The sequence below is a fragment of the Pongo abelii genome, chromosome 9, assembly GCF_028885655.2.
Source record: "Pongo abelii isolate AG06213 chromosome 9, NHGRI_mPonAbe1-v2.0_pri, whole genome shotgun sequence".
Taxonomy (NCBI): domain Eukaryota; kingdom Metazoa; phylum Chordata; class Mammalia; order Primates; family Hominidae; genus Pongo; species Pongo abelii.
The window spans coordinates 105,804,140-105,814,740 of record NC_071994.2 but is presented as its reverse complement, the minus strand read 5'-3'; the positions used below and the strand labels follow the sequence as shown (position 1 = coordinate 105,814,740).

Here is a 10,601-nt window from a genome sequence, read left to right as displayed (position 1 = left end):
CCACATTTAGACCACAACTATATTTGGAATTTATTTCCATTGACCTACTTGATTCTTACCTGTTTATATTTAAGTTTAAAACATAGCCTTCTTAAAAGAAAATTGCACTGATTTTAAAATGTCTACACATTTGGCATTTTACCAAGCTTGTCAGCTCTCTTTAAGTAAATACAGAGACATGAATTATCTAGCCAATTCTTTTTCATCTTTACAAACACAGAAATCACTTCCTGGGGATTAATCATTCTTTCAAGTTTAGAAAGTTGAAGGAAAATACTGATGTAGGCTGTATCACCATTACATTAAATGTTTGTGAACATTCAGACTTAAAAAACACATGCATGAATCATACTGTTGGTGATCTCAGCATTGTCTCTGTATAAAAGAAAGGCCACTAGGGGGTAGAGCTAGAAGCCCAGTAGACAAAGAAGGTAAGGGCAGTGAGAATGATGCACCTTGCATTCCTTGTGCTGTTGTGTCTGCCAGTCTGCTCTGCCTATCCTCTGAGTGGGGCAGCAAAAGAGGAGGACTCCAACAGGGATCTTGCCCAGGTAATTAATGGTGGCATCTATTGCAGCTACTGGCCAGCTCAAGTGTGTCTACTTGGTCTTCCAACACAAAGCAGAATGATTAGACTAGAGATCACTTTGTCAGAAAACTGTAGCATCAGAGAATAATTAACAGGCTGGAGGTGGAAATTATTTTTATGTTAACAGAGAAGAAAAGAAAGATTCAGAAAGGGAATATAAATGCTCAAGGTTACAATAAAATAGTAGCAGTATATTTGTGGTTAAGTGAAAAGAACATATGGAGAATATATGAAACTCCTCTGGCTTTAGAATTTCTTTAGTTAAAATTATTGGGGAGGGGAGCATGCTAAGTTTGATCTTTAAATCGTATCAGGTAATAGTTTTTATATTTTTACTTGTCGTATTTGGACAAAAGAGTTTACCACACTTCAGTCTTAAACCAGGTCTATAATAACAATGTAAGTAAAAAAGGTTAGTATTCTAACTTTTCACAAAACTATGTTAAAAGAGGTTTCTTTGAAAACTAACAAAAATAACGCTAGACCTGAATTTTCAACCCCAAATTCCTTACTTGACTAGCAAACTAACACTGCAATAAAATTTAAAAATTTGTATGAAATGGGGAGTCTTAATGAAAAATCAAGTTAAATGTGATAACCTCTTTTGTTTTAAGAAACTAGAGGAAAATTACGATGGATTATAAAAGTTGGATAAATGATGGAAAATCAAAAAAATGACCTAAAAATTCTATTTTCCATTAGCAATACCTAGAAAAGTACTACAACCTTGAAAAGGATGTGAAACAGTTTAGAAGAAAGGACGGTAATCTCATTGTTAAAAAAATCCAAGGAATGCAGAAGTTCCTTGGGTTGGAGGTGACAGGGAAGCTAGACACTGACACTCTGGAGGTGATGCGCAAGCCAAGGTGTGGAGTTCCTGACGTTGGCCACTTCAGCACCTTTCCCAGCATGCCAAAGTGGAGGAAAACCTACCTTACATACAGGTAATGGTTCAGAGTAGTTTTCACATAATATTGAAACGTTATAAGTTACTCGTCATATTTGGATAAGTAACATAAAGTTTTCTTTAACAATTTTTCATAATGGCAGGAGAAAACAATATCCTCTTCAATTTTTCTCCTCCAGGATTGTGAATTATACACCAGATTTGCCAAGAGATGCTGTTGATTCTGCCATTGAGAAAGCTCTGAAAGTCTGGGAAGAGGTGACTCCACTCACATTCTCCAGGCTGTATGAAGGAGAGGCTGATATAATGATCTCTTTTGCAGTTAAAGGTAATCAAATAAAGCATCCATTTATCTGGTGTATCAGTCTGTTCAGACTGCTATAGCAAGATACCTCAGACTGGGTAATTTATAAAAAACAGAAATTTATTGCTCACAATTCTGGAGGCTGGGAAGTCCAAGATTAAGGTGCCAGCAGATTTAGTGTCTGATGAGAGCCTATTCCTCATAGATGGTACCTTCTGTGTCCTCACACGATAGAAAGGGCCAGGAGGTTCCCTCAAGCCTCTTTCATAAAAGCACTAATCTCATTCATGAGGGCAGAGCACTTATGACCTAATCACTTCCTAAAGACCTAACCTCTTAATACTATATCTCATTGGGTATTGAGTTTCAACATATGAATTTGCAGCAGACACCAACATTCAGACTATAGAATCTACTGTTGTTTTATTGGAACAGGGTAAAAAAGAAATTCTGAACACTTATATTTCCATTAATTTGTTCCCTATCAGAACATGGAGACTTTTACTCTTTTGATGGCCCAGGACACAGTTTGGCTCATGCCTATCCACCTGGACCTGGGCTTTATGGAGATATTCACTTTGATGATGATGAAAAATGGACAGAAGATGCATCAGGTGGGTCGTAAATCTCTCAGGAACATTTCAGGAATAATGTCTAATCCTACCCAAAAATAATTGGATTATCTAGAATGAGCAATAAATGGAATATACTAGCAACTGAATTTTTTTATTACCTGAGTTTTAAACAGAAGTACTGTTTGTTTCAATCATTATTGAAGAATTTTATTAAATGTCTGTATTTTCATGTTTGCCCCCACCAAGTACAATATTGTAAAAACCATTCAATCTTATCTCCACAACTCAGGATCTTGTGGGGGTTTGAGGATCAGCATAATTAATAATGTTTTTCATCACTTTAATGATAGATGATTAGGGTAGAATGAATTCCATTAAATCAGTTCCAATCCTAACATTTGCCCTCAGGTTTACTTTCTCTCTTTTTTCTCATTGGCCTCCTTTTTACTTAAAAGTAGGGATCAGGAGAAAATGCCAGGACCTGAAAAAAAATTGTTAGGTCATCTTTCTAAATAAACATCTCACTGTCTGTAGCTTAGATGGGTTTTTTTTTTTCACCCTAAATTGGCTTTGAAACACTTTACATCTAAACATAGTGACTAAAATTAACTGTATGCTATTTAATTTTTAAAATGGCTTCTGAAGTTTAGAAACACACTGTTGAAATAATCACTATTTCTGACAGTGCCTGGGGTTTTTAATGTAAATGCAAAGAACATCTTTCCTGAGTACAAGACTCAGGAGGCTGAGGCACGAGAATCACTTGAACCCAGGAGGTGGAGGCTGCAGTGAGCCGAGATTGCACCACTGTACTCCAGCCTGGGCAACAGAGTGAGACTCTGTCTCACAAGACTGAAGTTTGTGTTGCATGAAATGATTGCCTTTTATTTGAACAACTGTTCTTTTCTGCACAATTCTTGGAGCCTTGGTTAAAGAATATCTACTACTAAATTCAATAAAACTCTTTTTATAATATTTTTAAAAAGCTGAATCTAGCTGTGTTTGTGCTGCAGAAAACAGTTATTGGGCACGTTTCTGTTTTAAACTAAAGATTGTACACATCCAGTGGCACCTATTACTGGGAAGATTTTTGACAATCAAAAATTATTTTATTATGGCCAGGCAACGGTGGCTAATGCCTGTAATCCCAGCATTTTGGGAGGCCAAGGTGGGTGAATCACTTGAGGCCAGGAGTTTGAGACCAGCCTAGCCAACATGGTGAAACCCTATCTCAACAAAAATACAAAAATTAGTCAGGCATGGTGGCACGTGCCTGTAATCCCAGCTACTCAGGAGGCTGAGGCACGAGAATCGCTTGAACCCATACTCCAGCCTGGGCAACAGAGCGAGACTCTGTCTCAAAAAAAAAATTACTTGAGTATGATGAAGAGGAGGAAGAGAAATTCAGACTAAACCCCACAAGAAATAACCACAGTCTTCTGGCTTGAAAGTTTGAACGTAAATGTTATATGATTAATTTTAACTGAGGTTGCAACTGGCAAGTGTTCCTAAATTTGAACAATGACTTTTTATTTTTAGACAACGAAGAGTTATATTTATTGACATGCTATTAGTCTTGTCCTTTCAAAAAAAAATCTTTTGAAAATAATGCTTCTTATTTGTCAATATAGGAAAAGTGTCCTAGTTTTCCTGACCAAGGAGGGATCTAGGGAGGGATAAGGTGAAAAACTGTCTTATATATTGACTTAAAGTCAACCTTGAAAAACACATTAATTTCTATAAAGTATGGAATGTGCCAATCAATGAACCAATCCACAAATACTGAAAAGACATTGTGGTTTCAAGGATGGCCTGTACAGCTGGCATATGTTCTGTATGTGTATTTACGGAAGAAAGAGTTGGTGGATTCTGAATATTTATGATTTTCATACAGGCACCAATTTATTCCTCGTTGCTGCTCATGAACTTGGCCACTCCCTGGGGCTCTTTCACTCAGCCAACACTGAAGCTTTGATGTACCCACTCTACAACTCATTCACAGAGCTCTCCCGGTTCCGCCTTTCACAAGATGATGTGAATGGCATTCAGTCTCTCTATGGTGAGTGATGCTGGAAAAATTAGACATTGCAGATCTACAATGACAGTCCTCAAGAAAGCTTTCTAGTGCTACCTAAAGTATTTCTGATTTAGCTTGAAGCACTTTGAGAATGTTTGAAAGGCACACAAATTGACAGACGCATCACATTTTTTTTAATGTTTGCATCCCCAAATCTGTTTCCTTTAGGACCTCCCCCTGCCTCTACTGAGGAACCCCTGGTGCCCACAAAATCTGTTCCTTCAGGATCTGGGACGCCAGCCAAGTGTGATCCTGCTTTGTCCTTCGATGCCATCAGCACTCTGAGGGGAGAATATCTGTTCTTTAAAGACAGGTCAGACCAGAAAATTGTATTTTTCTATCTATTCTTTTGATGTACAGTGCTTAGAAAGAAAAACAGAAACTTGACAGAGCTTTTTTTTTTAACTTTTATTTTAGGTTCAGGGGTACATGTGCAGGTTTGTTATATAGATAAACTCGTGTCACAGGGGTTTGTTGTACAGTTAGTTTTGTCACCTCAGTACTAATCCTAGTACCCAGTAGTTACTTTTTCTGCTTGACAGAGGTTTTTTTAAACACAAAATTTCCTCTACATTTTAAAATCATTCAGATCTAGCTCTTGTTGGATTTTTTACATCTTCTTAGAATTGTCCAGGACATTTTTTACAGACTTATAAGGGATGATTCTTGGTCCCTAGACTGTAAGCTTGATTAAGGCAGGGAGTTATATCTGTTTTGTTCATTTTTTTAAAATATCATAAATCATGGAACTTCTTCAGAAAGCACTGGTGGATCCTTAGAAGCAGGGTGGTATCCTTCCATTTGCTAACAAATGCTACTATTCAAATTAATTACTTTTGGAAAAAAGTGATATGTGCTTGTGCACAATATTTAAACACTACCAAAAGATACAGGGTTAAAAAATCTCTCTCCAGTCTTTGGCCTACAGTCCTCCAGCTCCCTTCATATGTGCAACCACTGCTACCAATTTCCTTTGACTCTTTACAAAAATGTCCTATTCATATACAAGCATCAATATACACATAATATTTTTTAAAATATTAGGACATAATATGCACACTGTTTATGGACTTTTAGAATGGAACCAAGCTACATAATTTTACTGGAACCAGTCACAGGCCTGCCATCGATTTCATTACCCTGGAATCACATGCAGGAGGATGGTTTAATACAGACTTCTATGAATGGGTGAATTAGCATGGATTTAAAAAAAAAGAATATGTTTTTTTTTCACATATCTAAAGGAGAAAGACAATTGCAGGTAATTTTATGTATTACAGATATTTTTGGCGAAGATCCCACTGGAACCCTGAAGCTGAATTTCATTTGATTTCTGCATTTTGGCCCTCTCTCCCGTCATATCTGGATGCTGCATATGAAGTTAATAGCAGGGACACCGTTTTTATTTTTAAAGGTGAGTACTATATAAGAATTTTCAACTTGTTGGAATAAATCCTATTGCAAAAATTTTATCGACATGAGTTTTCTCCATTATATTAAAGTTTAGATTACTGCAAGACCTTGTACTAACACTTAAATAAAATTTGTACAAAGAACATTATAAACTTTATTTTAGAGACCTCTTAAGAAAATAGGTGGTATTCCATATTCATGGATAAAAAATGCAACATAGTACAAATGTCAATTTATCTATAGATACAAGACATTTTCATTTCAAATGCCAAATGCCAAAAGATTTTTCATGGAACTTGACAAATTAGTTTTCCAATTTATAAGGCAGAGGAAAGGCCAAGAATAGCCAGGAAGCTCCTGGTGAACCCATCTTATTAGATGAGGAGAAAAGCCCTGTGTTATAAAACTTTAATCGGTAAGATGTAGTATCACTGCAGGGAGAGATAAATTAACTAATGGAGATATTCAGGTATGGCGGCTTCTTTATCAGAATTTTAAACTACTGTTTCAATTTGTTTTATTGGTAATATGCTATTTGAGTTTCTATTACTTCTTGGGTCAGTTTTGTTAACATGTTTTTCTAAAAATTTGCCAATTTTGTCTGTTTTCACATCCATCAGTAAAAAGTTTTTGGAAAATTATTTTGTTGTAATTTGTATTATTGCTGAAGTTTTGTTCTCTTTTTCATTCCTAATACTGAATCCTTTTGCCTTTCTCTTTTTTCTTCAACTGTCATAACATATGTAATAATTTTACTGATCTTTTCAAAGGACTGACTTTTGGCTTTATTTACTCTCTATATTATATTTTGATTTCCCATTTAATTAGTTTCTGTTCATATCTTTATTGTTGCCTTAATTTTTGTTTACTTTGAATTGATCCTGTTATTATTGTTATAGCTTAAGTTTGATACTTAACTTATTAACTTGTAACTTTTTCTTTTCTAATACTAGCATTTATTCCTATAAATAACAATTTCTTCTGTTTCATCCAGCAAATTTTGATATGGAGTATTTTCATTTTGTTCAATTTTAATTCTTTAATTTCTCATTTTTATTTTTTCCCTAGACTCATAGGTGATAATGGAATACTTTTAAATGTCAAGCTTTATGGAGATTTTAAAAGTATTTATTTCTGGCCATCTCACTTTTGTGAATATCAAATGAATGTGAAATTGCAATAGAAATTGTAAAGGATTACATAACTCTAATGTATTGTTATCCAGTAATGTATCTCACATTTACATATCACTTGCACTGTGTCAGACACCATGCTCATTAGTGGAGGTCAGGACTGAAAAGGGCTCATATTCTAGAAGAAGCAGCAGAGATGAAGCCTTTGGCAGCCTACATATGACAAGTGCTGGGACTGAGAGAAGGAAGGGTGCCATGGGAGCACCTGACTCATACCCAGGGCTCAGCAAAGATCACTTAGAGGAGGTGATGTTAGGATGGGTCTTGAAGTTCTCTTTTGTTGTGCAGAGATGGGCTGGGTGTACAGAAAGTAGAAAGGTCTTTAAGAAAGAAGAAATTGTTTTTACCAAGTAAGAGCATATCTGGAACTGCTCAGACAGATACAAGTCATTCAGTTCAGACGAAGCCAGAGAGATAAACAACAGATGGACATTTTAGGTTAGTGAATCTGGCAGTAAGTGTGAAGAAGGAATTCAGGCTTGGGGTCTAGGAGAGTGATGTAACAAAATAAATGCAGAGAGATTGATGGGATTTTATTCTCCTAACTCACTAGAATTTGAATGAATTCTGACAGTGTTCAGAAGCAACACAGATTGGAATTGCTGACTGTGAAATATCTCGAAGGAAGTGTCCAATAAGCAACTGATCTATTGGTATGAAACTTAAGAGAGAGAGGTCTAGGTGAGAAATTCAGGGTAAAAAGTCACCAACAATTATAAGAAATAACTAAAACTGATCTATAAATAAACTATAACGTATAGATACAAATATATAAGCCAGAGAAAGGGCAGTGAATCCGAGTTATCTACTCATTTATTCATTCGTTCATTCACTCACTCATTCAGGGAGTATTTATTAAAGACTGGCTGTGAACTGGGCATTATTAGGTTGGAATTAAAACCAAGACTTCCTCTTTACCACAACAATGCACTATAATTATTTTTAAAATCAATGGCTTCATGTAAAATGTCTTGGATTTATTTTTTCAACAGGAAATGAGTTCTGGGCCATCAGAGGAAATGAGGTACAAGCGGGTTATCCAAGAGGCATCCATACCCTGGGTTTTCCTCCAACCATAAGGAAAATTGATGCAGCTGTTTCTGACAAGGAAAAGAAGAAAACATACTTCTTTGTAGAAGACAAATACTGGAGGTGAGATGCAAGAGAAATGACTTTCTATGAAGCCTGATTAAGAAAATTATTTTCTTTCTTTAAGGATATTTCCCTACCCTACACCCACCCTCTAACTTTCTCTAACTTCAAAATTTATGATTATGAGGAAGACAGCTTATTGTTCTACCTTCCGGATACAAAGGGCTCTCAGAACGGTGATCACTGGGCCATATACTCAGACACTAAAAGACATCAGCAGAGGCCAGCTGAGGTCCAAAGGCATTCACCTCTTATTCCATTTCCAGTCACCATGTGGCTGCCATAGAAAGCCCAGGTGTGGCAGGCTTTGGAGACAAGATCTACAGGGTCCCAGTGTGACTGAGAACCAGAGGTTTATTTTTAGCTAAGTGATTTAATTCATTTTGCATATTATGTCTACACAGTCTTTATGTATTTATAGTAGACACAGGGAAATTTGGTTTCTGTGTGTCCAGGCTTAGAAAATTTACCTCAGACATATGTATGGAACCTTTGTAAAATGGCATAATATTCCTGTTTCTGGGAAAATATTGTTTTATGTCTTAAACTTGTAAGCCCAGGAAAGTAACCTATTCTTGTAGCTCTAAAAATGTTTAACATTTTTTATACAACTTAAAAAGTTTGTCTAGGATTCCACGCTGGAAAATTAACATCACATTATACTATTGTGTGTAATGGAACTACTGCACATCATTGAACTGTATTTCTTTCATTTGGTTTAGATTTGATGAAAATAGCCAGTCCATGGAGCTAGGCTTCCCTAGACTAATAGCTGATGACTTTCCAGGAGTTGAGCCTAAGGTTGATGCTGTATTACAGGCATTTGGTAAGAAGACCCTTATTTCATTGTCAACGCAGGCATCTCCAGGCATTTTTATGATTTCAAAATAAAGTGCAGAGTCAAAACAGTTTTTAAATCATTCAGTCTGATATCTTTTTTACTCCAAATTCCTGAAAATCTTAACTTTCCAATTTATGCAAAGTGGGTTTAAATTTGTGTGTGTGTGTGTGTGTGTGTGTGTGTTTTCCTGAATAACTTCCAAGTCTCTGTTTCATACCTGCACATAAAATCAAAGGATACTTACACAGAAGCCATTATCTTTCAGGTCACTATGTTGGTATAAAAATACAATCTGTGTGAGCCAGGCTTACTAATGGCTGGTTGTCATTCTATTCTATCCCATCTTGTTGTCCCTTTTCTTCTATCCCACCCCAGGGGAGCCTTGTCTGGGCTTCTGTTGCAGTCTGAGATTGCCTGCATTAGTCATTTGTAAATAAAATAGTAGTCCTCCCATATGCTCAAAATAGGTAAAGTATGATTCCTGGTAATGGGCAAATAGGAAAGCAAAACTTGTTCTTGATTACTCTGAAGGAATTTTGGAGGGAGCTGCCAGTGCTTGACAATCCAATGCTCATGAGGCTGATGATCTTGTTACTAAAATGACTTAACCAGGATGGATTCAAAGCAGGAAATGGACCTCTGGCTCATTTATCATTTGTCTGATTCTCCTGGGTCTAGTTGTCTCCCAAACTGTAATTTAGGACCCAGCAGAAGAGGAGAGGTTGGAAAGAAAGGAAAACAAGGTTTTAAAATATTATAGAATTTTATCTGTTTAGAACCAGTATGACATAATGTTTTAGAGCACTTCCTTTGGAGTCAGATGAGATGGAGTCCTCCCTCCATCCTTCCTTACAGATGCTACCTTGTTAAAATTACAAAACCGTCCTAATTTTTAGTTTTGTTCTCATTAATAACACATCACAGTTTTTTGTAAGGGTAATCAAGATAAAGCATGTAAAGCACTTAGCTCAGTGCTTGGCATAGAGTAATCACTTAATAAATGCCCTCCATTATTAACTTGTACTCAATCTAAGTTATATGTGTTGCAAATGACATATTTGAAGATGTCTCATTTTCTTTATCTATATTTACAGGATTTTTCTACTTCTTCAGTGGATCATCACAGTTTGAGTTTGACCCCAATGCCAGGATGGTGACACACATATTAAAGAGTAACAGCTGGTTACATTGCTAAGCGAGATAGGGGGAAGACAGATATGGGTGTTTTTAATAAATCTAATAATTATTCATCTAATGTATTATGAGCCAAAATGATTAATTTTTCCTGCATGTTCTGTGGCTGAAGAAGATGAGCCTTGCAGACATCTGCATGTGTCATGAACAATGTTTCTGGAATGCTTCACTTGCTTTTGAAATGCACTGAATAGAATTAAGAAATACTCATGTGCAATAGGTGAGAGAATGTATTTTCGTAGATGTTTTATTACTTCCTCAATAAAAAGTTTTATTTTGGGCCTGTTCCTTACTTTCTAGAACAATTCATGTTCAATACCCTGATCATACTGGGGACTGATTATTTGACAGATAGT

At 36.1% G+C, this 10,601-nt stretch overlaps 1 protein-coding gene across 1 annotated transcript; it reads left to right on the top strand.

Annotated features, from left to right (window-relative positions):
• The first annotated feature begins 409 nt into the window (after positions 1-409).
• MMP10 (matrix metallopeptidase 10) lies at positions 410-10,537 on the top strand. The gene is made up of 10 exons (XM_009246995.2): positions 410-551; positions 1,292-1,533; positions 1,676-1,824; positions 2,289-2,414; positions 4,270-4,434; positions 4,621-4,765; positions 5,733-5,866; positions 8,051-8,210; positions 8,933-9,036; positions 10,146-10,537. The coding sequence occupies exons 1-10, from the start codon at positions 447-449 to the stop codon at positions 10,244-10,246; spliced, it is 1,431 nt and encodes a 476-aa protein (XP_009245270.2). The 5' UTR covers positions 410-446; the 3' UTR covers positions 10,247-10,537.
• The last annotated feature ends 64 nt before the right edge of the window (positions 10,538-10,601 follow it).

Excerpts from the sequence above, each read along its gene's own strand:
- MMP10 (XM_009246995.2), top strand. The coding sequence starts at position 447 with ATGATGCACCTTGCATTCCTTGTGCTGTTGTGTCTGCCAGTCTGCTCT. Across the intron at positions 552-1,291 it reads CCAACAGGGATCTTGCCCAG|CAATACCTAGAAAAGTACTA; the intron begins GTAATTAATGGT and ends ATTTTCCATTAG. Across the intron at positions 1,825-2,288 it reads GATCTCTTTTGCAGTTAAAG|AACATGGAGACTTTTACTCT; the intron begins GTAATCAAATAA and ends GTTCCCTATCAG.